A 27563-nucleotide genomic window follows, 5' to 3' on the forward strand; every position below is an offset into this window, starting at 1 on the left:
GATTCCCCGCCTCTCCATTCACTGTTCCTTTCTTTTTGTTTTTACAGCGTCTTCCATTACCTATCGGCATGCTTTTTTCTCTTTGATCTTCTTCCCTCCCTCTCCCTCCAGTGGCCTTCATCACTTTCCCAAATGACCATTTTATTCAATAAATTTACTCATCCTTCATCTACAATGTTACATACAATTCACCCCAATTCTGGTTTTTAATCGAAGCTAATACTCGTGTCTCTGTCATTCCTTCAAATTGAAGTCCACCACAATTCGCCCGGCCACCTGCCCTTTGCGAAGCTTCTCTACTCCCTCTGGCAATTGATCGATCCCGATCACCTCGCTGATATCCTTCAATTGGCCCCGTCTGGCAAAATCCAGCGCTGCTGCCGTATCCTTACGACTGCCGACCAACGTCCCCTTCACGGTCAGATTCTTAAAGACAAAAGCGTTGGGATCATCCCCGACCGTGAGAGAACCGACCGGACCCAGCCCAATGCACATGAGGATAGCGCCAATGCGTTTGCCGACATACGAGAGTGCGGACTTATAAGCCGCTGGCGCAGTGACGAAGATGCCGTGTGCTCCAATGCCATCTGCCTTTTCAATGGCGGCCGCAGCGGCGTCTGGCACTTCGGCGAAGTCGATGAATGCCTCTGCTCCCATGTCTAGTGCCAGAGCCTTTTTAGCTGCTCCCGTGTCTATCACGATTGGGCGCATGCCCATGGCTCTGGCTAGTTGTACGCCTTGGATCCCCACGCCGCCTCCGCCGCCAGGAAACACTGCCCAGTTGCCGGGTTTGAGGCCGGATTCGGTCAATGAGCGATACATGGTGGTTGCGCTGCACATGATCGGAGCGGCGACCACATCCGGTATACCGTCGGGGATTGGGGACGAGTATCGCGCAGGTGCAACAATGTAGTGTTGATAGGTGCCTGTGAATTAGCAATCCGATTGATGATAGGTGCACTGTTACTCACCAGCAGTCATAAGCCCAGTATGCACGCTGGTGGCGCAGTGTTGGTCTTTATCATCCCAACAAAGCTCGCATGCACCGCATGTGTCCATCAGCGGCCGTATTCCTGCACGATCCCCCAGCTTGAAATTCTTGACATTTTCCCCGAGCTTAACGACAACGCCAGCACCTTCGTGGCCTGGCGAGCGCACTCCAAACATTGACATCGGTGGGGCGCCTATATCACCTTGCATCAAGTGAATGTCGGACACACAAAGTCCGGTCGCGTTCAATCGAATCAAAATTTCATCCGGACCTGCCTAGATTAGGACTCTGGTTTCGTGGAGAACAAGTATAGGTAGATGGAATCATACCTGGCTCGGGAACTGGTACCATTTCTACTCGGATCTCGAAATCCGGACCCTCGTTGATGACCACCCCGGCCTTACAATGGGTCGGAATTTCAAATTCGGGCGCAGAAAATACAGGAGTCATGTTGAAGAGTTTTCAAAGTTTGGGAAGTGAGTTTGTGGCATGCTAACTTTGAACAGAGCCCTCGAAGGCACCTACATATAAGCATGTCATTTGAGTTTGTTCAGAACCTTGCAAAGAGCATATCCGAGGTCAATGGCGGAAACTCTCCGCCACCGACAGGCATTCCCCTCACCTAATCCTGTTGAACAGGAGGAGGAAGCTGTTGCCTTGCGTTCTTAGCATCGGATGTATCATGCACGTCTATATCCGCATATCCGAGTGGACGCTTGGCGCATAGAATATCATCACCAACTTTGGCAACCGTTTCATTTATATTATGGTCGTGTATTAATATTATTCGAAATAGACAGAGAGGCCAGTCTTCTTGAACATCCAGATTTGTTTCACTCAGTGATCAACCAGCCAGTCGAACCTATCAAGAACATGGCCATCAAACCCGTCAAGATCCCGGCCCCCGCACGATCTGCAGTACTAATAGGCATGGAGAGAGCATGGGGGATAGCGACAGGCGGGTCTGATCCCCCTCCAGGATCACCCTTACTGGTTCCTCCGGTGTCGTTTGTGACTGGTGGATCGACGCGACTGATGAGTGTCGATTGCATTACCTCCAATGCACTCATCTGCAACCCGACATCTTTCATGCCATCCCATTTCCCGGTGCTCCATTTTAACCCACAGCTGGCCTGATCTGACCCGCCCGTACAAGTCCGTGCTGCTGCACTGGCCGACGGTCTCAGTTTGCCCATCACCTGGTCGAATACAAAAGGTGCCATCTGCGTGGACGAGGCCATCCAGCGGGCCAGATATCCCTTGAAAGAGCGCTGATCCACTTCGCAGGTGTCGACCGGCTCACACGCTCGTTCGTACATGACATTCTTGGGCTCGTTGACGAAGAAAATGTCTGAGGCGTCGAGGATGCCCTGCGTGCGATTCTTCCAGACAGGATCACCGGCGGTCTGATCAAGTTAGCCCCGAGTGATAGACTCCAGCATAGTATGAACTCACAAAATTGAACATGGTCGCTGCGCCCAGCAGGTATACCCCGGAGTTATACGTCCATTGAATTCGATTGAAATTGGTGCAATTCTTGTCGTCGTCTGCACCATCCCAGAACCGGTAGTCGTCCGTCATAAATCCGACCGAGGATGTCCAGTCCCACGCTCGTTCAGCCCATTCCGCATAAGTGTCGTTGCCGGTGTATTTAGCCAGACGAGCCGCGAGATTGAAAAAGCAGCCATTCGAAATCGTGTTCTTATAGTTATATCCATTATTCCACGTGAAGATCTGCCATTTCAGTCCTCCGCCGCAAGTTTCCGTATTCCATCGCGAAGCCTGAGTGTTGAATACGGCCTGAGCCATGGCCAGCCACCCGGGCTTATCGTCCGGCGGATTGGGAAAGTTGCGCTCTGCAGCCGACATGACGGCGAACGCCCAAAAGGCTTGATCATCGTTGCCTTCGGTGCGAGATTGGTTCGCCGGGATAAATGTACCGTCGTCGCCTGCTTGCCACAGCAACCCTTGCATGGTGATGTCGTTCCAAGTGTCGTCATTCGTGTAGAACCAGTAATCGATCAGAGCGTTGAACATGGCGCCGGCCTCCCACCAGTAATATGGATCTGGAAGGTTGCCTGGAACATCGCCCGGGTTCATGCCGGTGTAGTACGAGAGCATGTTTTTGGCTACTGCTTTGCAGGCCTTTTTGACCGATTCTAGAGGGGTGAGTTGCTGGTCATTCTGCTGGTTGTTATGATTGTGACATACCCTGGTCGTCTACTTGTAGATCAATGGCCTGGACACTGACCAGCAGCGTCAGAACGAGATGCCATAGATGTCGCATGGTGATGGCGAAAGTGGTCGGCTCATACCGGGTGTCAAACGAGGGAAGCAACGTGAGGATAAAGAAAATGTCCACGGCCAGATCATCAAGGGACTTTGTTAAGCGGGGAAACAATCATTGCGATTACCCATGCCATACGACGTCAGTTCGCATTCCACAGATGGAGAGAATGTGAACGTCCCCAGAAACCGGCCTCCACATGGGGACATGGCGATAGATTATTGGAAGTACGGCGGGGTACAATGGAAGTGATCATGGTTCACGCGATCTCCATTGCTGGTACAGCGGATGAAGGTAGTATCTTTGTTCTCTCCCGTGGAGATTGCCATGAGCTGTCTATGGCTGAGTGGATGCTAATGGGTCGAACATGGAGTCCTGCTTCGCTGAATGCGGTAATGCCACATTCCACTACGACCCCCTTGCTGTGGATCCTGCCTGCCTAGAATACAACCTCATTCTGTCCATTGCCTGACCACCTCCCCTGCATCACCGGCCCTTATCCTCCAATGATCTAACGGCTATGGCGAATGATGTCGGCCGCCCGTTCAGCCACAGCATACGTGAGGGCCTGGATGTTGCCTGTGGGCTCTAGGGGAAACACACTGGCATCCACCACTCGGAGGTTGCGTGTTCCGTGGACCTTGAGTTCGGGGTCTACCACGCCGCCTAGGTCTGCAGGCATCATGGCGCACGTTCCGACTGGGTGGAAACAGTGATAGAGGCGCTCTTTGACCAGTTCTTTCGTCTTGTCGAGATTCGATAGGTCGGCGGCGTGTTCCGGTTCCCGAGCGCCCGGTTTGAGCAGCGAAGCAAACGGCTCGGTCGTGGCAATCCGTTCCGCGAACTGTGTGTGGCGCGCGAGAATCTCTAAGTCTAGGGGATGCGACAGATAGTTCGGATCATAGATCGGTTTGTCGTCCGCCTTGGACGATCGGATATGCACCGATCCTCGAGAGAAGGGGTGGTTGTGCATGGTCATGATGCTGATGTAGTTTCCCGGCAAGGTCTTGGCCAACACATCTTGCATTGTCGTGGCACCGGGGTTCATGTGCAGTTGAGCGGGCAGGAAAATGTATTCCGAAGAGGAGTTCCGACTATCCAGGATGACTTTTCGCTGCACGTCATATTGCCGTTGAAGTGTGGGCGAGGCCGCCTCCTGATCCAGATGCTTGGCTAGGAGGTCTTCTACCGTTTCTTGTGAGAGTTTGCCCTCGTGGTCTACCATGGGGAGGTAAGCCACACTGATGGGCATTCCCGCCAAAGGACCTCCGCGAGTCTCCTCATAAAGCTTGATGACAGACTGGAGGACGTTGGGGTCCCGCAGAATGTCTCCAGACACTTGTCCGTCTGCTATCTCGAAATTGAGAGTGGTCAAGGCGTGGTCTTGAAGGTTTTCACCAACTCCTGGGCGATCGAGAATCACCGGAACGTCATGCTTTTCCAGAGTTTCCTTCGAACCAATACCCGACAGTTCCAAGAGCTGAGGCGAGTTGAGAGTACCAGCACTCAAAATGACTTCTCGGCTGGCGGAAATCTGCTGTTGATTGCCGTCCTTTGTGCGAACCTGGATACTAGTAGCGACGACCTCGCCGTCAGCTTCAGTGTTTAGCAAGACCCGCTCTACCATGGTGTCCGAGATAAGATCGAAGTTTGGCCGCTGCAGAACCTCAGGGGTACAATAATCCGCAGCGTAGCCTCTCTTGCCCGTATTGGGGTCAACAGAGAGTAGCGATGTGAATGCGCCCAGTTTGCGACCGGCAATGGGATCCGCATCGGTGTAGAACCCCAACTGCTCGAATGCTTTATCCCATGCCTCGTTGAATGGACCATATACGTCCGGCAAAGTCACTGGCAGCGGGCCATTTGTTCCCTGATCATGTTCTTTCAGATATCGGTCTGTCGCTAACAACTTCGACGTGGTTTCGCTTGGGGAAGTATAGGTGTGGAATTTTCGCAGGTACGGGGCCATGGTCTCGGCGCCCCAGCCATCGTTTCCGAGGGACTCCCATGCTCCGAAATTGGCTGCCGAGGGGTACATGATGAGGGAGAAGTTCATGCCTGAGGAGCCCCCGACCATGCGGCCGCGAGGCTGGCCGATCTGTCGATTGTTTACATGGACCTGGTAACCGGAAGGTTAGAATGGCACCATTTCTGGAATGTTGGTGACGGCATACCTGCGGCTCGCTCATATAATCCCAGTCAAACTCGGGATTGCCATAGAGAAGCCCGATGAAACCCGGAGTTTCGACTCGCGGGTCTCCAATGCGGTTTGGGCCCGCCTCGACCAGGAGCACATTGACATCGGCGTCTTCGCTTAGACGGGAGGCGACCGTTAGCCCGCCAATCCCGGCTCCTACCACTATATACTCATATGAAGATTTAAGGTCTGCCATGGGGAAAATTTGAGATGAAGTCCTTCAATTCCAATAGAGAAGTGAGGGCCAATCGAAGAACCAGGAGTACACGAACGGATCCAAAATAACCTCCGAGGAGTAGCACGACTCATGCAGCGGACCCCGATCCCTATAACGAGTTCCGGCGGTGGGCACCATAATTGCACCACCATTGCCTAAGCGAAATTTGGGGCCCGACACTCGAAAACGGCATTCACGGCACTGGAGTAATAAAATTATTATTATGGATCAGCCAATTGCTATTTCAGGCATTGCACGTTACGTCCCCGCCGCCTCTACCGCTTCTCACTCGATTGTGCCTTGTCAAAGTGGTTGACAAGCGGGTCTTCCACGACGCCGGCCGTTTAACTAGTGCGTTAGAGGCGTTGCTAAGAGCACTAGTGACCCTCGAAGATCACTTGCCCAGACTGCTCAAGGTGCCTGACGAATTTCTTTCGCCTTGATTCTGCCAAAATGGACAGCGGGATATGGCCGCACGCTGGGATCCCGAAGCAGATTGTTCGGATCCACAGCCTTGGAAACCCATGTTCGGCAATGATGCACGCTGCCAGACGGCCCAGACCCGTTCGTGTTGTGATGATCTTTTCATGTGGACAGTGGGAACTCCTGCGAACGAACAATTCGCAGCCCTTCAAGTAGCGAACACCCCTGTTGTCAAATTTGCCCTGCATCCTGCACGTATGGTCCCTGAGGTCGTTTTGTGTGCTCGCCTTTGCGGACGGCATGGCCATCAAGTTCTACAATGTCTTTGACCATGCGATCGTGCGGAATCAGCTCATAGCGAACACGGTGCTGACGGCTGTCAGTACCATCGCTTTGGTTCTGCGGTTCGTCTCGCGGCGGATTCGCGACAGTCATTTGTGGTGGGATGATGCGTTTTGTGTGATTTCGATGGTAGGTCAACCGGCATTTTCGGATATAGAATTAAGCTGATGGGAATAGTTGCATACTTATGGCATGCTGGCCATGCATTATCATTATGCTCGAGTGGGAATGCGATACCATGTTGATGAAATTCCTCCTGAGAATACGATCTTGGTGTTCAAGGTAAGCGTGTTCCGTCACTCATCAGAACGAGCAGATGAATTAATTCTACCAGATGCTTATCATCTATCAAGTCATCTACTATAATGCCATGGTCACAGCTAAGATCTCGTATCTTTTCTTCTACCTGCGTATTTTCGTGACTCGGGGGTTTCGGATCGCCGCTTGGGTCGTCATGGGCTGTGCCTGTGCGTACTGGCTCGGGAGCATGCTTCAGATCTTCCTCATCTGCCAGCCCTTTGAAAAGAACTGGAACCCGACCTTGCCGGGCCACTGTGCAAGTCAGAATGTCGCGTTTTCAACCATCGGCGCGTTTAATCTGATCACCGATTTCATGGTCATGATCCTCCCGATCCATTTTATCTACAAGTTGCAGATGTCCACGGCGACCAAGGTTGCCTTGTATGGTATCTTCTGTCTGGGGTTGTTGTAAGTACCGATGTCGCCCTGACAACGGGCATGACGCTGACTGCGAGTAACAGTATCTCCGCCATCACGATCATCCGAATTCGCGTCCTCACGACAGTCAACTTCCTGGATCTTCCGTACTCCATGATCTGGGCCGCATTTTGGAGTGTAGCGGAACCAGCCCTCGCCATTACCAACTCCTGCGTGCCCATGATGCGACCCGTCGTGAAAGCCGCCTTCCCGGGCTTCTTCTCCTCCGCAAAACCGACCTACACGTCGCAGACAGGCCCATCAGCGGGCTCGGGGAACGCATTCAAACGGATCACCGACCCGGAGGGCGATTTCCCACTTACTCAGCTCGACGAAGCGCCGTCGAAGACAGGGAGTCGGCCGGAGTACGAACCCTCGTTGAACGACCGATCGCATGACGGGGGTAGTTCGGCGCAGCATTTGCCAAGGAGTATGATCGGGTCGAGTACAACGAAGGCGTGGGCTTGACGATTTTCTTTTTTTATGTATTTTGAATAAATAGGCTACCTAGTTGGGGTTGTTGTAATTATTACACACGGGTCATTTTGGCTTTAATGTTTGTGCAGGTGACATTGCAGGAATGACGAGTCACGATGTAACCATGCATTGCAAAAGTAACTTCACGCTGCATGAATCACTTCTCCAACTCCGTTCCTTTCATTTCCTCCCCGCATTTCCCTGCAGGACTCACTCATGCTCAATAATAAATAACTATCCCACTTCCCCATCCCCCAGACATTCATCTTTTCCCCACCACAACGCAAAATGCATCCCATCACCCTCCTCACAACCCTCTTAACCCTAACCACCACCTCCCTTTCCAACCATCTCCCTCCCCAACTCCCTCTCACCTCCCCAGGCACCAAATCCCCCATCCCCTCCTGGCATCTCCAATCCTCCCTCCACTCCCCAACCAACCTCTCCCACCTCTCCCTCCCCTCCACAAACATCGCCCACCTCACTCCACCATGGCACTTCCTCCCAACCTCCCACGCAACCGTCATGGCCGGTCTCCTCGCCAACAATATTTACAGTACCTCGCATCTGTTTTATTCAGAAAACATGGCCGCCTTAGATGCAAATGACTCCCTCTTTCGTTCGCCGTGGCTTTATCGTGCTAGTGTTGCTTTGGAACCCACCCGGGCTGGGGAGCATGTGTTTCTGATCACGAATGGGATTACTTCTATGGCGGATATTTGGGTAAACGGGGTTAAGGTTGTCGGGAAGGAGGTATTGAGGGGGTCGTATATGGGAGGAAGATATGAGGTGACTGGGTTGGTTGACAAGCAAGAGAAAGGAAAAGGAAAAGAAACTGGAAGTGGAAGTGAGAATGTAGTTCTAATCCAAGCCCATCCAACGAACTATCTGCGCGATTTCGCGCAGGGATTCATTGATTGGAATCCATACCCTGCTGACAATGGGACTGGGGTATGGAGGGACGTGGAGCTGAAACGAACGGGGAAGGTCGTGCTTTCGAAGCCTCGGATATTGACTGATTATATTGGAGAGGTGGGAATGAAGACGAGGAAAGAGGTGAAGGTCACTGTGAAGGCGGAGGTCGAGAATATGGAGACTGGCCCGGTGCGAGGCACGCTGCAGGGTTATATCCAGGGACCAGAGGGAGTGAGTATCGCGAAGTTGGAGAGGGGGTTTACTCTCGAAGGACGTCGGAACAACACGATCCTGATATCCGTTCCCATTAGTGATCCTCAAGTCTGGTGGCCTGCAGCCTGGGGACAGCAGCCGCTGTATACGGTGTATTTGAATGTCTCGGCGGAGGGTGCTGGAGTTTCGGATGTTGCGGAGCCAGCGCGATTCGGGATCAGGGCTGTTTTGTCGAAGGTGAACGGCCATAATGACACTGAGTTTAGTGTTAATGGACATTCGTTCCGTGTGCGAGGCGCTGGGTATGCGCCGGACTTGTTCTTGCGGTTTGATGTCGACCGTGTCAGGACTATGTTTCGGTATATGCTTGACATGGGACTCAACACTGTTCGATTGGAAGGGAATCAGGAGCATCCAGCGCTTTATGACCTGGCAGACGAGATAGGTCTCATGGTCCTGGCTGGTTGGGAATGCTGTGATAAGTGGGAAGCTTGGGATGTGAGTTCTCTGCCTTCATCCTTCACCGTCAACGTCACTACGATGAAAGAGCCACTACTGACCAAAGCCAACAGTACAACGAAGACGCCAAGGGCATTAAATGGACCGACCCAGACTACAAAACCGCCTACAACTCCATGCTCCACGAAGCAGCCATGATGCAGCCCCATCCCTCTCTCCTCGGCTTCCTAGTCGGATCAGACTACTGGCCCAACGCCCGCGCCACGAACCTCTACCTCTCCGCCCTCCACCGCATGGACTGGGCCGTGCCTGTGATCGCATCGGCCTCGAAACGCGGCTACCCCTCCGCATTAGGCCCCTCGGGTATGAAAATGGACGGACCCTACGACTGGGTGCCCCCGAACTACTGGACTGGCGATCAATATGGCGCGGCATTCGGGTTCGGATCCGAGCAGGGCTCTGGAGTAGGGACGCCCGAACTGTCCAGTTTACGTGAATTTCTATCCCCCCGGGATCTGGATAGTCTGTGGAAAGAGCCGAAGAAGAATCAATACCACATGTCGCGGTATGATTCGAGTTTCTATAATCGAGGGATCTACAATGAAGCGCTGTTTGGGCGTTATGGTCATCCCACGAGTCTGGAAGACTATGTACGCAAGGCGCAGATGATGGATTACGAGGCTACGCGGGCAGAGTTCGAGGGGTTCGCGATGCGTCAGAATGCAAGTCGGCCTGCGACGGGGGTTGTGTATTGGATGTTGAATAGCGCGTGGCCGAGTCTGCACTGGCAGCTTTTCGATTATTACTTGCGTCCAGCGGGCGCGTATTTTGGGACGAAGACGGGAGCGAGAATGGAGCATGTCGCGTTTGATTATACAGGCGGGGGTGTGTATTTGATTAATCATTTACTCGGGAAGAAAGGGGATATGACCAGGATAGTGCAGGTTGATCTCGTGGACAGGGATGGGGGATATATTTGGGGACAAAATGTGACGACGCAGACGGTGCCGAATGCCTCGAAGATGGTGGCGAAGGTGGGTGGGTTGAAGAAGATACGGGGCGTTGCGTTCCTGCGTCTGATCCTGCGCGATGGAGATGCCGTACTCAGTCGGAACGTCTACTGGCTCTCGGCGAAGAGTGACGTGTTGGACTGGGATAACTCGAACTGGTATACCACGCCGACGAAGCAGTTTGCTGAGTTTACGGCGTTAGGGCGCATGCCTACGGCGAAAGTGAAGACGAGCACTCAGCAACTGAGCGCGAAGAACGGGCTCAACAAGATCGAAGTAACTATGGCGAACGAATCTCCTGTCCCAGCTGTCTTCTTGCATCTGGCGGCTCTGGGCCCAGCGACAAGGGAGGAAATAGCCCCGGTTTATTGGTCGGATAACTATGTGACATTGTTTCCGAGGGAGAAGATGAAGCTAACGGTGGAAGTGAATAGTACGGAGTGGTTGATTATGTTGACTGGGAATAATGTGGACAGTCTAGTCTTGGGCCATAACTAGATATTGGGTGATCTATTGCTTTTGATATACGTTGCTTGCTAAAGGCAGATATTCGTTATTTGAAGGGTGGATGGGTATTGCTATATAGCTCTAGCTCTAACTTGATTGAATGAACTGCACATTGAATTGCTTGGTATTCGCTCTCAAGATAAAAAACCCAAATCAATCGGCAAGTCTAACATATCGACTGTTTCGCCTCTAAGCCTTCAAGATCTGCTCAATTTGTCGAACATTCTGCGCAAGTTTCTCATCCAATAATCGCCGCCCGACAATCTGGACGTGGCAAGGGGCGCCTTCGATATCTGCTGGTTTATCTGCACATTCTATTAGCATATGACTTAGTAGATCTTGATGGGTTAAACATACAAGGTGGCTTGTAATCGATATCCCTGACGAACGGCGCATCAGCCTTTTCATCAGCTTGGCCAAAAGGAAGTATGCATGCGGGATACTGTGAGATTTATGATCAGCACTCATCGTCAACTCGGCCCAGAAGAAAAAGCAAGTTAAAGTCACAAGGAGAAGGAGACGACTAACATCCAACAAATTCGCCATCGTCGTATATAGTCCGTTATCGTACGTATCATGCGGCACCGCACAGCTCTGAAACCCGGGAGTCAGGATAACGTCCACCTTAGTCTCCACGTAGGCCGTTCTCATCGCCTCTGCCAGCTCGATCCGCTTCGTGTTCATATCATAAAGATTGCGCAACGTGGGCTCCGGCATTTCCACTCCCCCACCCGTCCCTATCACCGCGAGCGACGGAATGAACGGCTCCTCACCGCGCAGGATATGCGAGAAGAGGGTCTTGTCAGGGTCCATGCCGAAATACTGGAAAGTCAGGCGCGCGATGTCCACCAGCGAGGGCGTCTTTCCGGACAGGTCGATGATGGTGTGTCCTGCTGCGGCCAGCTTCGCCGCTGCCTGCGTCAAAGCGCGATGCATGGACGGATGAAGCGGATATGCCTGGTCCTCATGGAGCAGACCGATCGTCAATGGTTCGGATCGGTCAGGCAACGCACGCCAGGGGATCGGAAGAGCAATATCATCGAGATCCTCCGGGTGTCCCTCCGTGATAACACGCAGCAGCATCTCAGCATCGCGAACCGAATGACACAAGGGACCCGCCACGGGCGCGACGCCTGCCAACCCGGGCCTCCCCGGGGAGGTCTGCCCCCCATACGGCACCCTCCCGACACTCGGCTTAAAGCCCACCAGCCCGCAGCACAGCGCCGGGATGCGAATCGAGCCCGCCACATCGGTGCCCACGCCTAGAATGGACCCCCTCATCGCCACCAACGCCCCTTCGCCGCCGGTACTGCCCCCCGCCGTCAGATTCCTATGATGCGGATTCAGCACCCGCCCAAATACATTGTTATGTGAGTCCGCGGTCATCATCGTCTGCGGGATGTTCGTCTTCACGTAAAGCACCGCCCCTGCTGCCAGCAAGATCTCCACGACGGCCGAGTTCCGACTCTGTGGCGGGTTCTCGAGAAACGAAACAAACCCTAACGTGGTATGTTGACCGATCACATTGAACGAGTCTTTCAGACTAATAGGTAGCCCGTGCAGTGGGCCCACGGTCTTGCCTGTGCGGGCGAGATGGTCGTCGAGAAAACGGGCTCGTTCGAGCGCTTCGTCGAAAAATGTCTCCGTGAGACAGCAGACGAGCTGTTGGGCGATCGCGGCCCGTTTACTGAATGCTGTAGTCACTTCTACGGCAGTGTATTCCCGCGCGGTGAGCTTCGAGAGTAAAATGGTGGCATCTTCTGTCTCGGTGATGGTTAGTTCCCGCGGGGACAATAACCCGCTGGTGCGTGGGATGTCGAGGACGTTGGAGTCCGTGCTAAGTGCGGAGAGGGTGGAGTCAGGGAGACGCCATTCGGAGGGGATTTTCGACGCGGCGGCGAGTCGTTTGATTTCGGTTTTTTCTTGCCAGGTGGGCATTTTGAGGGTCTAAAGTGATGTAATAACAGGTTGTTGGTGCTGAACTTGGGGCGGTTTATGTAGGTTGGAAGTCCGGAGGGGCAGCTATGCGGAGGGGTAACGCGTCTCTTATATTGGTATGGATAAACCAGGGTGATGATCCCTCGGGTAGACTTAAGTGGAGTGTGATCTAGCATAACCCAATGATATGGGTTCGGCCATCTGGGAGACGCGCGGGGATGCATCCGCAAGTGTCCGTCCAGTCGTGCAGCCGAGAGTCATGTTGGTGGCTTATGGATAGCTGTTTGAAGGATTTGAACTCCGAGTGAGACTACAGGGTGCATATTGAGTATCGGGCTGAGAGGATTTAAAGAATCTGGAGCCGTGAGGGAAGTACGGGAAAGCCTTGTATTCAAAGAATTATCATAACATTCATAAATCAAGTACATTGCAGGGTCAAAGAATCTGCTAGAAACAATTGCGATATACACTGGGAAAGCCAAAATCACTGATCGGGTATAAACAAGGGACCACCAAATCTTTCATTCTGTGCATTTAACGCCATCCATCAAATCGAGCGGTATTTTAGATAAGAGGCATGGAGACTCGGTTGTCCGGGTCGATGTTTTCTTTATAACACTCCACCCGAGGCCCGCAGGTGCCAAAGATCCGGTCCCAGAGACGAGTCTGCTTTCCGTAGTTGGCGCTCTTCTTCCAGCCGCGACGGTGGTGGAGGTCATGATCTTCAATGACCAGTTCGGCGTCGAAGAGTCGCAAAGCCCAAGAAAGCGTGTTAGGAGGCACAGCAAGAAGACGTAGACCACTGTGCCCGGCCAACTCGGCGAACATAACGTATTGATGGCAGATCCACCACTCGTAGAAACCCATCGGCATGCCCATCAACTTCATACTGAAGTAGGTGAGCAAAGGGATGCCGGCAATATCGAAGAACTCTTGCTCCGTGTCGGCGTAGAGGGTCAATAGCGGGTTGGGGTGTTTGGTGAGGTGGTGCGTGCGGTGGTACTTCCAGAGACCTCCGATCTCGTGCATCAATCGGTGGTACCAGTAGAACCAGAAGTCGAGAATAATTCCATAAAGTCCGATTTCCAGAGGCAGCCATGCCCAGTTCATCGAGCCTGGCGCCTGGGTGCTGCGGTAACTGAGGAACACGGTGAAGACCGGCCGGAAGGTCGAAGTCGAAATGAGCGAATGGGCGACTTTTGCGACACCCACGTCGGGCACGCCGTCGCGCTCGTGCTGGTCACCATCTAGATATCCGAGGACGTGACCGAGGCGGCGAAGGACTTGGATCTCGTGGATAGCAATGGCCTTGAACGCGACGCTGTAGAACACGAAAGCGGCCAGCGGGCTCAGGTTGTGCCCGGTATAGGCGGTATAAACATGATGAATCGCAAGGGGAATAAAGGAATGGACCAGGACCCATCGGTGCAGGTGCCACTCAGGCACCCACGGTACCATATCCTCCTTAGGATGGATAGGTATCTCCTTGTCCAAGATGGAGGGATGGATGCCGAGGATTTCGTAGAACCAATGAGAGAAGGTCCACTCGCCGCGATCCAGGCGACGCCAAGTGGACTTCATCGAGTCCTTGGGGTTGGGTTGGAAACTCATAGTGCCGCAACAAGATGATTGAGATGGTATCTGAGCCCCCTCCCCGCGGGGGATGCGAGGCATGGTTTATATTCGCGCCATTCGGCCGTTGAGGCTACTCTCGGCATGTGAAATTGTGGGCGAGAGCGCGAGAACCCACTGCAGATCATCTAGCAAAAACTGGTACAACACGAGATTGCGATGAGATAACAATTAAATCAGACCATCGTGGACCGTTTCGCAGTTCCACCCCTCTTCGTGGGCCTCGGGAGAACATATGAATGACCCTGGGCGAACCCCAACAAATTCCATATTTTCCGGGTGATGGCCTCGTTTCTAATCATCTGCGGGCTGGCCGAGCGTGCACGAAAGACTCGCCAGAAGAGAGAACAATCCAATGGTTCCTGACTGCGACGGGCTAAATTTTGGGTCGCCAGAAACGAACCAATAACGATTTCCGCTTGGGGTAATCAGGGGTCGATCTACACCCCACTCGCACCCAAAAATGGTAATGGTTGCGAATGGCTAATTTGCGATCCTGGTCCATAGCAGAGTTCTGGTATTGTCCATGATTTGGTCGCTGGCAGGCATCGCGGTTCTTGCTTTTTGTCTCGTTTCGTTGGGGCGCGGTGGCTTCACGTGCTGGCCCGAGCCCTGAGGTGGCAGATGGAATGGCTTCATGTGGCAGCCAGGATGCTCTCACTCTTGGAACTTCGAACAGGCGGCAACATATTTGATTGGGTTTTCCGACTGGCTAACTAAAATGACGGTTGCAATGATTTCATGTGCAAAAACAAGCAGGTTTGTGCGGTTGAGATCGATGGGCAGGCGCGGCCGGTGGTGATTGCCTCCATAATGTAGTTGGACTCAAGACGTCATTCTCGTTCCCGCAGCACACTACAGACTTGCCCTCATATCGTTTCATATCCAGGCTGTGGCAACGGACCTATGAATCGCCCATCAATTTTCATTCTCTGAATCTCGAACCATGTATGCCCTGACTGATAGCAGCTGCCTGCTCCGCCTCGTCCTCTGCGTGTTCCTCATACTCGAGTCCCTCGCATGCGTCCTTGCCATCAACATTTCCGAGACGAGCGACGATCCTCGGACATATGATTATATTGTTGTTGGGGGAGGAACAGCTGGCATCGCATTGGCCACACGCCTGACGCAGAAGGCCTTCAGCGTGGCCTTAGTCGAGGCGGGTGGATACTATCAATCTCTATCATTCGCTGCCATACCAGGGAGTGACCTGCTCCGAGTCGGCTCGCGGCCACATTTTCGATCGCTGATTGACTGGGGATTTGTGACCCGGCCTCAACCGGGCGCGAATATGCGTTACATTCATTATGCCAGAGGTCGATGCTTAGGCGGATCGTAGGTAAATCATGGTTTCTCGATAGATTGGAATTAATCGGTCTGTAGCTCCGCACTCAACTTTATGATATACCAGAGGTATGTTCGCTTGACCCCAGGCGATCTGTTGCTGAAAACATATTAGACCCACGCGCGACTCGATGGCCGAATGGGCAGCAGTTGTGAACGACAGTAGTTATACATGGGATCATGTCTTACCCTACTTCAAGCGTACCGTCCATTTTACACCTCCCGATGCCCGCTCTCGCTTCCTCAATGCCACTCCCAGTTATGAACCTCGCGCATATGATCCGAGTGGAGGTCCTCTGGAGGTGTCATTTGCCAATTATGCCATGCCCTTCTCGACGTGGATGAAACTAGGAATGAATGCTATTGGCATCGAGGATATCCAGGACTTCAACGGGGGATCCTTGCTTGGAGCTCAGTACTGTACCGTGACTGTTCGGCCGCCAGACGAGACCCGTAGCAGCTCACAAACCTCCTTCCTTGGGAAGGGAAAGCCCGCTTCAATGGAGATATACCTCCATACACTAGCTCAGAAGATCATATTCGATAATGACAAACGTGCCATCGGTGTGTCGGTTGCAAACATATCGTCCGTCCCATTCGAACTGCGTGCACGCCGAGAAGTGGTGGTGTCCGCAGGCGCTTTTCAATCGCCGCAGCTCTTGATGGTGTCGGGTATAGGACCGGCTGATACACTGAAAGATCATGGCATCCCGGTAATAGCAGACCGTCCAGGTGTGGGACAAAACATGTGGGATCATCCATTCTTTGGCCCTTCCTACCGGGTCGAAGTAGCCACCTTCACCGATTTTGTCAACGACATCTGGTTCACGTTCCTACAGGTCCTCAAATGGTTTTTCTTTGGCCAGGGAATGGGGAGCAGCCCTGGTGCAGATTACTTGGCATGGGAAAAGATCCCCGACAGTTTGCGATCGAGGTTCTCCAACCAAACTCTGACTGATTTGGGACAATTCCCGCCAGACTGGCCCGAGGCCGAGGTACGAGCGATTTCTATTGTGACTGACCAAAGGCTTGGTGCCCGGAAGCGGGGCGATAGTTCTGCCCAAGGCATCACTGTGATGTATGACTAACTTTCTACCCCTAGTACATGTCTGGTCCTGGGTACCTAGGCTCGTTTTCAGACCCTGTCATAGACCAACCCAAGGATGGATATCGCTACGCATCCATGCTAGCCGTGCTGGTTGCCCCTACCTCCCGCGGCAATCTAACGATTCGGTCGGCAGACATGAATCATCCCCCGGTTATCAGCCCCAACTGGCTGGAAAGTGAGTCCGACCAAGAAGTTACCGTTGCCATGTTCAAGCGCATCCGTGAGGCAGCTGCCAGTAGGGCTATGGCACCGGTCATGGTAGGGCCCGAGTATTACCCAGGCAATCACGTTGTAACCAACGATGATATCCTCGAGTACATTCGGAATAGCTTGATGACCATATGGCACCCGGCTTGCACATGTAAAATGGGTAGACCTGACGACCCTCTGGCAGTTGTAGACAGCGAGGCGCGTGTCTATGGGGTGGAACGCCTTCGAGTTGTGGATGCCAGTGCGTTTCCAATTTTGCCACCGGGGCATCCTCAGTCTACCGTCTGTAAGTTGATTGTCCTTTTTTACCTCACAACTGTTGATTATCGAGCAGATATGTTGGCCGAGAAAATATCCGACGCGATAATCTACGGCGATGTCACGTAGTTTGTAGGGCTCAGAGTTTGGCCATGTCGGTCATCAATAGCCAATAGTTAGCCTGAAATGCTAATCTAGATGTGAAATGTGAAGCTTTATTCTTTTCATGCTGATAGTCTTCCTATGGTCTGTTTTTGATCAAGAATTGTGCACTGGCATCGGTCACTTGGGGGTGTAATTATATCAATTATCAACAAACTTCTTCTGTTGATCTCAGTTCATGTCATAGCCTTGATCTTCTGGTGAGATATTGTTTTAAGAATTGCTCTTATTGACATGATTAATGTTCAAGTAGATCACTGCTCAAGGTCTAATACTGGTGTCTGTTCGCCCATTGCAAATGTAACGTGGGTCCACAGCAAAGCACAGCCACATTAAAGATACAAAATCAAGCATCTACTGTAAGACAAATAGTTGATATCTCCAAATAACCTACCCCACAAAAGGCAGAAAGGTTCGGAAGTGAGCGGGTACTACCGCCACCGAGGATTTCTGACGGGATTATATACAATTTCTATTCCCAATTTTCACGATAAACTTCCAAAAAGTGAAATTTGAACTGACGAATGATCAAACAAACAATGTTCGTCAAACAGTTTATGAGATAGCCTAGATTTCCAGCGGTGGGAAACAAAGCGAATGACGAAGTTAAAGTAGGCAACCGAGTTCTATTCATCGAAATTGGGGGCCGAACTGATGGCGGACCCAAACCACTCCACTAAGCGCGCCAAGACAAAACCAACAAACAGCCATAGAGCCCAATGAGGCTTGATTATAGATCAAGTGGTCTGTTAGTCCTGAATCAGGTTGTCTCCGCATTAGGCAGACCCTTATTTCTGCACAATCCCGTGCAAGTGACTGTTCATTTTGTATTTGTTGCCATAGGAGATTCGATCCGATTTTCCTGGCGTCTACGGTCACTTCTTCAGACATATCAAATCAATATGAAACTCCTCACCGCAGTCAGCACCGCGCTCACGACGGCGAACCTCCTCTCCACCGTCAGTGCCTACAAATGGGACGCTGCCGCCGAAAAATGGGCCGGTGGTGATTTCTTTACGCAGTATGCGCCCGATCTCGTCGAGGGCTCGTGGGGAAAGCTGCAGGTCGACGAAAACCAGGAATGTGTTATTGCGTTGAACGAGGTATTTGGCTGTAAGGGACGTTCGGAGCCGTTTGCTACGTATAATCCTAAGACGGGGTATTGTGATGCGTTTGGTGAGTGGCCCTGCTGGTCTTTTCTGCAATATGAGAAAAAACAAGCGGTGTATGTTTGATTATGATCACGCTGAGCTAACTGGTTTTATTTATCTTCTACAGACAGCGCCGAGCCCATGACTGCTCCAATCTGTGGCGGATATCTTTGGTTTTTCGGACGTGACGGCAAAGAGAAGTTGGTGCCGCCGACCTACGTGAAATATAATGTTTCAGCTGGAGATCTTTTCTTCAAGAGCAAACGGCGCAATGTGAACCTGGAGCCGTTCCATTTAGGAAGGGCAGGTTGCGGGTTTACTGCTGTGTATAAAGACAGCGAGTATAAGGGTCAGCGTGAGGATTGCGGGTTGGTGAGGAAGCCTGTTGGAAAGTGGACTGGCTAGATTGAGGAAGTCTATGTTCGATGACGGATAGAGAATGCCACTACTTGTGGTGTTACCCAGATTGCGTGGTCTGTGACGAGAGCTCTCAATTGAGGTGCTTGGCGGAAGTGATCATACTTGGTCGTTTGGTTGGTGAATAGCGCTTAACCACAGAGGGCTGTTCGAGTGTTAACGAGAAGATATTGGATGGAATGATTAGCGATATGTAACGAGTGAACAAGAAAAATGAAAAACTCAAATTGCTGGCGAGCTGAGCTGGCACTTTGAGAAAGACAGACTCTTCTATTGAAACTTTAGTATGAGCTACACAGACATAATATACCCTTCACAGGCAACTGAAATGCAATAGCTTCGCCATTATTAGCAGGGTCACCTCTGACACCGGCCTCATTCTAAACATCGATCCGATACTTATCTGTAAAAGTCGAATGGAACAGGATGACTTATTGTTAATTAAATAGCATGAGGAACTGTCGGTTGACTTGGTCATTGCCCTAAGCAGATATCCTATCGATTCAACTGAATATAGGTATATGCTCGGTGGGTAAAAGTGAAGTGTCATTTCTAAACTACAATCTGCCTAGCTATTTATAGTCCCCTTTGTTTACACCTATGCATTCCTGATCCTTTGGTATGCCATTTGGAATGGTAGGCCAAGCCTAGGCCAAGCAAGGTGCCGTGTGGTATGTAGGTTAGGTCAGGATCCTCCACCTCCCTAGTCTGGTTGGCAATATCGTTCCAACAGGAACATTTTGCCATCTGAGAAACTTATACATCCAATGACAAAAAGGTGATGAATTGAAGAAGCTGGTTCTCTCAGGTTTTGAAGCCGGCGTCTAGGAGTGTAGAACAATTTAGATGCCCTCTTTATCCACCCCCTGCACCCCCGTAACAGACGGCGATGAGGGCGTCTCAGCCCTTTCATCATCATGTGTCCATGTACCCCTTCCTCGCAGTCCGCGATAAACCTGCGCAATCTGCTGAAAGCCCCCATCCAAGATAGGATAGAATATAGCGATGAGTGTTGTTCCCCACAGCCAGATAATCGCGACAATAATCCACGCAGAGAAGAACTATGCTCAATCAGTATTTCTGCTAGTACCATAGTTGAATCAGAAAAACCTACCCCCTTTCCAAACACATAATTCGACCCATACATCGGTAGCGGCCAGATAACCCAATGACCCAAGAACGTCGCGATGGACCAAAATGCGGCTATGCGACCCCATCGTTTGAGTTCTTTTGTCTCCGGAGCGGATATATTTCTTGGCCCAGTCTCGGCATTATTTTGCTGCGTAATGTGCTCGTTAGGCACGGTCGTTAGATCACTGTTCAGCTTTTCGAGCGCGAGCTTCTCCTTTTTGAACTCCGACCAGTCGTATTTCTGCGGTCGGATCAAGGTGATTACCACCGAGTACAAGATGGGCGAGCAAGCCGATGCCACGGTTCCATAGACACAGGGGAAAATTTGACCCGTTGCTGAGACGGAAACTGAACCGTAGAAATGCTGCGCGGTGCCGAGCCAAACGCCAATACCCGTGGCCATGCCTAGGATGGGCGAGAGGATCGCTGCAGCCGTGCTTTGCCGACGCCAGAGGATGGTGAATGCCATAGGGAAGATGCCGGGACAGGTCACCACGCCTGATTATATTAGTGTATTCCTTCTGTCCACAATGAACTGGTATCGAAGAGAACACTCACCGAGCATATATAGCGTCCATCCAAGATCAATGCCGACGTAGTGTAACATCGTGCTAAATCCGGCGGAGAAAGCAGCGAAGAAGATAACTCCGAAGTGGCTAGCACGAATGATATCTCTGTCGGATGCGTTCCGGTTGAAATATTGTCGATAGACATCGAAACTGAGAATAGAGCTGACGGCGATGACCTGGGCAGAGAGCGTGGATGTTACAGCCATGAAGGTCATGAGTAGGACGGCTGCAGCGCCTCCCTTGCCTGCGATGGTCATAGCGGCGTAGGGCAGGACGAGACCGTTGCTGACTTCGGTCGTTGTCATTCTCTATTTGAAATTGTTAATTTTCTGGGCCACCAGATGGGGAGAAAGATTTGACGCACCCGAGGATAAGTAGGAAAAGATGAACTATTCTCGAGACCAAGAGCCAGTGAGCTCATGATAGTGCCCAGAGCCCATGGGATAGCAAAATATGCGACACCTCCGATCGTGTATCCCGGTACGACTGACGATGGGGCAGCTGAGAAGGCTTTGATGAAGTAGCTGGTGTCCATGATGACCAGACCAAAGTTGGAACAGATGTGCAGAATACCGAAAAGAATTCCCTGAATTGAGGTGAGACTTGGTCATGAATTAAAGAGAGACATACTTACTCCCTTCGATGTCATTGTCAAGTAATTTCCATTGTGGTTTCCAGCAACGGGATGCCGTTGAGCGGCGGCCTGCACAAGATCGTATAATTTTCCGACCGACCCGACCTCCTCGTACGTAAAGGCTTTTATGGAGAAGTAGCAAGCGATAATTAGGATGATTGCCGTGTGGAAGTAGTCTGTTAAGAACCTGTTTGGGCGATTAGATTCTGCTGGCCGGAGAGTTAAGTCAATTCCACGTACGTTGCTTTAATGCCACCGACGAAAGTGTAAACGGTTACTCCGACCGGCAATAGGAATGTCGCGGCGATAATATGTATTCCAGTCCTGATTGAGTTAGTATGAATGTATCTTCGAATCTTATTGAGACATCCCAACTCACACTGCTGAGATAGCCGCAGCCGCGCCGAGTAGCATGTTCGCACATGCAAAAATATTGTTGACCAAGCAAAGAGTCATGAACACGACATGTGCGACTCTCCCTGTAATATTTCAGATAACAGACGGGAACTGATTGTTTTCGCGACGCCTACCATAGCGGATCCGAACAACTTCAAGCGAAGTGTGAGCTTCCGGGATCTTTCGTTTACATGATATTCCAAGTAAGGCGAAGAAAACGATCATGGGACTACACCCGGCGGCAAACCAGAATGACCCCGACACGCCGTAGTCGTATCCGACAAAGGAAGACCCGAGCAGCGCAGTCGTCCACAGCCATGACTATGCTGAGAGTTAGCCTTTCGCATTTTCCATGAAGGTGGAGGTTCAGCGCACGTACTGATATCACGGCTGACGCCGTCAACCCCGTTCTCACTGTGCGGTTTGCCGTCATAAACCTATCCCTTTGTTAGTAGTGGAATGGGCCGCAAGTGCTCGAGTCCATACATCTCTGTTTTCTTGTTATCTTCTCCGGTAGTTTTCTTTAACACTCGAGTGATTATCATCATGACTTTCTTCATCAGCATGTAGAACTTATCGGTGGAAATGAGAGATAATACCAAATGCAATGATTAGCCCAACCACCACGACAATAACATATCCCACAGCTTGAGACAAGGGGGGTTCAACTCCCCCATCGCCACTACGGGCAAGGATCTGAGCCATCTTTTCGTTCTTCAGTCCGCAAGCTATTACTGCTATACTAGTCGGAAAGATGAGACCGCAAACGCCGCAGTCAAGTAAGGTCTTAGCGGTGGATATCCCCAGCCTTAAATAACCCCAAGGTCGATAGTCTCTGCAAGATCCTGCAGGGGTCTTCACATGGAATGATAGGCTTTGGTCAGTGCATCCTTGGTGCAATCCAGGGCGGCATAGGCCCACTGTGATATGATAAAGAATCGATATGAGGTGCTCACGCGAACCGGACTGGTGGATGAACTTTATACTTGGCTGTCTTCCACTGCTCCGATCGCAATACCGAGAGAATATCCGTTTCCTATCGGCCGATAGCACTTGCAGCATTCCATTGAGCGGCATGGAGCTACGAGTAAGCCGTGTTGAGGCTTCTTGGCGCTAGGTGTAGGGCTGTATAGGCTAGAGGACACCTTATCCCCGACATTTCAACTGCCATTTGTATTTATGTTAATTACAAACACTTCAGCTCTTATACGCTTGTTTAATGAGTTAAATTTCGGGCCTTACCTATTTAATCTGGACATGGCTTGGTATCCGTTTCAACTTCCTCCCTTCCCCCGATTCTGCGTCGCGCATTGCGTGATGCCGAGAGGAACTGACGATAACGCGAGCAACCGCATTCCAAGGACCGTCAATACCCCAATTTTGCACCCCAACTTTATTTTCTTTCGTCCTTATTGCAGTTATTTCCAATGGAATAGCCCAACCCTGGTCAGCACCCGATAAAGTCTATGATCTGCGCTTCCTTCGGCGAATCCTCGTCTTGTGTTCGTCGTGCGCCTGTGGCGTCATCACGACCCACTTTGATGCTATGCAGAAGACTGTCTCTACTGTGCCGATGAAGGAGGGGACGATGACATCGTGGCTCCTTGAATCATTGCATACTTATTAGCTGGCTTCTGCACTTGGTGATTTCAGTTTGGATTTTAAGTGCTGGCAGAGTCGATCGTTGAGTTCGTTGTTCTTAAGCTCTATCGTCACACAATCACAGACAATCTTAGCAATCATGACTGCTACCGACGCTGCGCAGCCGCGCAAGAAGCTTATTCTTAATGCTTTCGTTGAAATGTGTACGCTTTGTCTCCCCTTCACGTCGAATCTCAGTCACAAATCTCACAGTTAACAGGCAGTGGGCATCAATCGCCCGGTCTGTGGCGCCACCCTGAGGATGAATCGCATCGTTTCAACGATATCGACCATTGGGTTGAATTAGCTAAGCTATTGGAGTCGGCGAAATTCCACGGGATATTTATCGCGGATGTTCTAGGTCAGTATTCATGAAAACCAAGACCTTGGCTATTCGGAACTAATGCGAACGGTGTGATTAGGTGGCTACGACGTCTACAAAGGTCCTAGGAATCTCGCACCAGCGATTATCTCGGGAGCACAATGGCCTGTCAACGAACCCCTCGCCGTCGTCCCTGCCATGGCAGCAGCCACGAAGAATATTGGATTCGGGGTGACTGTGACCACGACGTATGAGCAGCCTTATCATTTGGCGAGACGGTTGTCGACAGTCGACCATCTTACGAAGGGACGGTAAGTCACACACTCCTCATTTTTGTCCCGATATAGCTGACTCCCGCCTACAGGATAGGGTGGAACGTGAGTAAACTATCTGCCAATTCATGCGATCTCTATTAACATAGACCCGCAGGTTGTGACCGGATATCTTGACTCTGCAGCCCGCAATCTGGGCCACGCGCATCAACCACATGTATGGACCCAAGGCATGAATCAACAGTTACCTTCGCTAATACAATATAGCACGATGACCGCTACGCCGTCGCAGAAGAATACATCAAAGTCGCCTACAAACTCTGGGAATCGTCCTGGCGTTCCGACGCCGTCGTCCTCGATCGCGAACGTGGAATCTACACGGATCCGGCCCGCGTGCGCGAAATCAACCATGTCGGAAAGTACTTCGAAGTACCTGGCCCTCATCTCACTCAACCCAGTCCCCAGCGCACCCCTGTCATCCTGCAGGCTGGTACGTCAAAAGCGGGTAAGACATTTGCGGCTCAGCATGCTGAAGCGATCTTCGTGGCCGGACACAGTCCTGCCGTGGTAGCGAAGAATATCGCAGAGATTCGTCAGCTGGCGAGCACTGAGTTCGGTCGCGATGGGAAGAGAATTAAGTTCTTGGCACTGTTGTGTCCGGTGCTAGGTAATACTGAGGAAGAGGCGCAGGAGAAATTCAAGTATTTCAGGAGTTTGGGGTCGATCGATGGCGCGTTGGCGTTGTTTGGTGGCTGGACTGGAATCAACCTGGATACGTACGGGGACGATGAGGAGTTAAGACGTGTGGAGAGTAATGCCATTCGGTATGTTTTGGCTCTGTTTTCACTGAAGGGCTTTCTGACCTTTTCTCCAGATCTGCCGTCGAAGGGTGGTCGAAATCCACACCCGGAGTCGCGAAATGGACCAAGTCGACTGTCGGACAGCATATCACTGTTGGAGGACTGGGTGCGACGCCCGTCGGAACGCCCCAACAGGTGGCAGATGAAATGGAACGATGGGTCCAAGAAGCCGACGTCGATGGATTCAATCTGGTGAGTACACACTGGCTATCATCCGGCATCCCAGACTAACAGGGCTTCAGGCATATGCTGTCAAGCCCCGCTCTTTCAAGGATATCATTGACCTTCTCATCCCCGAACTTCGCCAAAGAGGACTTTTCTGGGACGACTATGCCGTTGAAAAAGGTACTTATCGTGAGAATCTCTACGCGACGGCTGGGCAGAGTGGACCACCTGCAGATCATCCTGCCGCCAAGTATCGTTGGAATGCTGGAGTGGAGGCCGCGAATCATAAAATCCCTGAGAACTAGCAGCTTGGCTTCCGTCAAGGATGAATGTATGATACTACTCATACGAGTTTATGAATTGAGCTTTGGTTGGTTGTGGAGTTATAAATGATAAATGTCTTTTTGGTGAAGTGATTGTCCATAATGTAGTCGAAATAAACCGATTGCGCCTTTCTTCATGCTCTCATTGATGCTCCAGCTTTATATAATCAGAAATCATATGTTCAAGTCGTCTATTCGTCATCATCCATAGCTGGAAATGCGTCCCAGCTGTTGTCTTCTTCAGGTGCCTCTTCTTCAAGGCACCGCTCACATTTACACAGAAACCGGAACGATTTCTGCAGATGTTCCCTCCGTTCGCTCAAATCCACAAACTCCGTCAAGTCGAAATACGATATGCAGCATTCCTCGCCGGGCTGGATATCGCACGACGCAACAAATACCATTCTCCGGTCGTTGTCGGGTTTATGAATAATCTAACTCCATCAGCATTCCGCTTCATCTTGCAAACGAAGGTTGTCTCGACTTACATTCGGGCTACACGAATGATTCGCTATCGCAGCTCGAGGATACACTGCTGCGGCGAACTGCTCCCCCCGATCGACCGGGGGATCAGGGGACGGGAAAACCCCTGTTTCTCTCGGATAGAGACCGAACGAATTGGCCTCTTCGCGACAGATCAGTGCCAACACGTCCTCGGCGCTCATACCATGCGGTAATGAGGGGGAATCCCTCAGATACTTCTTTACCAGGGTACTCCACGCGCGCACCTGCGAATACGCCCACGTCTCAGGTGAGCCACAAAGCGACTCGATAGCCGCCCATCCCGACTTAAAGCGTGGATTCGAGCTGAATACCGCACCACGCTGCGACTCCACGGACCTCGTCGCCAAAATCCGCACAATAAGCCAGAGCATCCCGAACTCGTACTCGCCCCATTTCGAGCGTATCGAGGCGCCGTACTTCTTCAACCAGGTACACTCAAACGTATGGCGCGCTTGGTCCGCTGCTCGACAGCCTTCATTACACCATGCTACATCGGGAATGCAGTTGCTCGGGCATGAGGTGCGCGCAGACGCACTGGACATAATATTCCGACTGCATTTGGAATTGCTGCATAGGAGATCCGGATTCGATTCGGGATCGTCAACGACGGGAATTACAGCGTACGGCGTATCTATTATAAGTAGTTCGCCTTTGCTTATGAGGTGCGAGGCGAGCAGTTGGCGGCCTTTGAATGGGTTCGTGCTTTGTGTGAGAGAAGCGTGGACCCAAGAATCTTGGGCGGATGTGTTTATTGTGACATTTGTGAGGTGATCTGTTGTGATATGGAGACGTTGCTCTGCTGTTGGTGACGTTGATTGCATGTTGGAGTTGGGTTTTCTGGGGTTGGGTGGATTGTGTCTGGACTTTGGGCTGAGGGTGTTTAAAATCGGGGTGGCCGCGCTTTCCAAAATTTGCGGCGCTGAGAAATTTGCCCCCGAATTTTTTTTTTTTTCCCTCACTTAATGATTGATCGCCAAATTTGAATAATCTTATCTTTGCCCCCCGAGTCCCACTATCTGTGCCGTGGATCTGGGCCCTTTGAGACCTTCTCAGTGGCTGCGAGGCGCTAGCTAGTGGGACCTTGCTCATTTCTTGGCATCATGAGGCCTTTCGGGGGGTCGTGATTGGCTTGGGTCTGGAGAGGGGGGTTTGCATTGAATAGATATGTCCTGTCCATCATTGTGCTCTGTATGAACTGTATAACGGGGAACTTCTATACCATCTTCAATCTACTCTTGAATTCAATTGATCAAAGACCTCGCCGCTTGTCTGCAAGAATTATACATTTTGCCACTGGCGCAAAATATCCGATACTGTCGAAGACAGTCCAACGGAATTGAAACAGGTCGAACAACTTTGAAGAATGCCAAGTATCTTTCAAGTCTAATCGAGCAGCTACCATATGTAGCATTAGCAGATTCCAGCCCGAAAGAAGTGTTGTTCAAGATAGGGTTCTGGTCATCATGTGGACCACACGTGGCTGAGGGCTGAGTCATCCATCCACCGGCGACAAACAACAAACAAGAAAACTTCATGTTTTGTCCGGTGGTGATCAGAAAGGAATTGGAGGGAATGTCATTCAGTTCAAGTCCTTGTTTCTAATCTTTAATCCCAGGAGGAGACATTGTATTGGATGGGCAGTGATGGCGATATGGATCGGGATTCCCTGTTTAAAGCTTGCTAAAGCCGGTCACAACCAATAGTTATGATAGTCCAAGTGAAATAGCGTCGTAGTGTGATCTCTTTGCAGTGAAAGATACAGGATGATGTA

General features: G+C 51.3%; 10 protein-coding genes across 10 annotated transcripts; 3 read left to right on the top strand and 7 right to left on the bottom strand.

The window, feature by feature from the left end:
• Positions 1-234: 234 nt before the first annotated feature.
• On the bottom strand, positions 235-1441 carry KD926_010823 (zinc-dependent alcohol dehydrogenase; the record flags this gene model as incomplete). The annotated part of the gene is made up of 3 exons (XM_053103227.1): positions 235-926; positions 972-1262; positions 1321-1441. 3 exons carry the CDS (start codon positions 1439-1441, stop codon positions 235-237), a joined length of 1104 nt encoding a protein of 367 aa, XP_052953387.1.
• A 383-nt stretch (positions 1442-1824) lies between these two features.
• On the bottom strand, positions 1825-3278 carry KD926_010824 (glycoside hydrolase family 76 protein; the record flags this gene model as incomplete). The annotated part of the gene is made up of 3 exons (XM_053103228.1): positions 1825-2397; positions 2447-3150; positions 3203-3278. The coding sequence occupies 3 exons, from the start codon at positions 3276-3278 to the stop codon at positions 1825-1827; spliced, it is 1353 nt and encodes a 450-aa protein (XP_052953388.1).
• A 511-nt stretch (positions 3279-3789) lies between these two features.
• Positions 3790-5671, bottom strand: KD926_010825 (GMC family oxidoreductase; the record flags this gene model as incomplete). The annotated part of the gene is made up of 2 exons (XM_053103229.1): positions 3790-5397; positions 5453-5671. 2 exons carry the CDS (start codon positions 5669-5671, stop codon positions 3790-3792), a joined length of 1827 nt encoding a protein of 608 aa, XP_052953389.1.
• A 744-nt stretch (positions 5672-6415) lies between these two features.
• On the top strand, positions 6416-7642 carry KD926_010826 (uncharacterized protein; the record flags this gene model as incomplete). The annotated part of the gene is made up of 4 exons (XM_053103230.1): positions 6416-6586; positions 6635-6739; positions 6792-7165; positions 7219-7642. 4 exons carry the CDS (start codon positions 6416-6418, stop codon positions 7640-7642), a joined length of 1074 nt encoding a protein of 357 aa, XP_052953390.1.
• A 297-nt stretch (positions 7643-7939) lies between these two features.
• KD926_010827 (putative glycosyl hydrolase) lies at positions 7940-10746 on the top strand (the record flags this gene model as incomplete). The annotated part of the gene is made up of 2 exons (XM_053103231.1): positions 7940-9277; positions 9352-10746. The coding sequence occupies 2 exons, from the start codon at positions 7940-7942 to the stop codon at positions 10744-10746; spliced, it is 2733 nt and encodes a 910-aa protein (XP_052953391.1).
• Positions 10747-10944: 198 nt separating this feature from the next.
• On the bottom strand, positions 10945-12693 carry KD926_010828 (putative general amidase; the record flags this gene model as incomplete). Its single annotated transcript, XM_053103233.1, has 3 exons — positions 10945-11060; positions 11113-11197; positions 11284-12693. The coding sequence occupies 3 exons, from the start codon at positions 12691-12693 to the stop codon at positions 10945-10947; spliced, it is 1611 nt and encodes a 536-aa protein (XP_052953392.1).
• A 564-nt stretch (positions 12694-13257) lies between these two features.
• KD926_010829 (sterol desaturase family protein) lies at positions 13258-14304 on the bottom strand (the record flags this gene model as incomplete). Its single annotated transcript, XM_053103234.1, has 1 exon — positions 13258-14304. One exon carries the CDS (start codon positions 14302-14304, stop codon positions 13258-13260), a length of 1047 nt encoding a protein of 348 aa, XP_052953393.1.
• Positions 14305-19817: 5513 nt separating this feature from the next.
• KD926_010831 (sodium:solute symporter family protein) lies at positions 19818-22271 on the bottom strand (the record flags this gene model as incomplete). The annotated part of the gene is made up of 10 exons (XM_053103235.1): positions 19818-20036; positions 20090-20604; positions 20665-20983; positions 21040-21261; positions 21310-21496; positions 21550-21633; positions 21689-21788; positions 21840-22026; positions 22085-22142; positions 22192-22271. 10 exons carry the CDS (start codon positions 22269-22271, stop codon positions 19818-19820), a joined length of 1971 nt encoding a protein of 656 aa, XP_052953394.1.
• A 1175-nt stretch (positions 22272-23446) lies between these two features.
• KD926_010832 (LLM class flavin-dependent oxidoreductase) lies at positions 23447-25270 on the top strand (the record flags this gene model as incomplete). Its single annotated transcript, XM_053103236.1, has 8 exons — positions 23447-23510; positions 23567-23707; positions 23769-23979; positions 24033-24045; positions 24098-24157; positions 24208-24764; positions 24815-24992; positions 25043-25270. 8 exons carry the CDS (start codon positions 23447-23449, stop codon positions 25268-25270), a joined length of 1452 nt encoding a protein of 483 aa, XP_052953395.1.
• Positions 25271-25479: 209 nt separating this feature from the next.
• KD926_010833 (SET domain-containing protein) lies at positions 25480-26613 on the bottom strand (the record flags this gene model as incomplete). The annotated part of the gene is made up of 2 exons (XM_053103237.1): positions 25480-25722; positions 25777-26613. 2 exons carry the CDS (start codon positions 26611-26613, stop codon positions 25480-25482), a joined length of 1080 nt encoding a protein of 359 aa, XP_052953396.1.
• Between the last annotated feature and the right edge of the window lie 950 nt (positions 26614-27563).

Source organism: Aspergillus affinis, assembly GCF_023601865.1.
Source record: "Aspergillus affinis strain CMG 70 chromosome Unknown NODE_87_length_163274_cov_91_156480, whole genome shotgun sequence".
Taxonomy (NCBI): domain Eukaryota; kingdom Fungi; phylum Ascomycota; class Eurotiomycetes; order Eurotiales; family Aspergillaceae; genus Aspergillus; species Aspergillus affinis.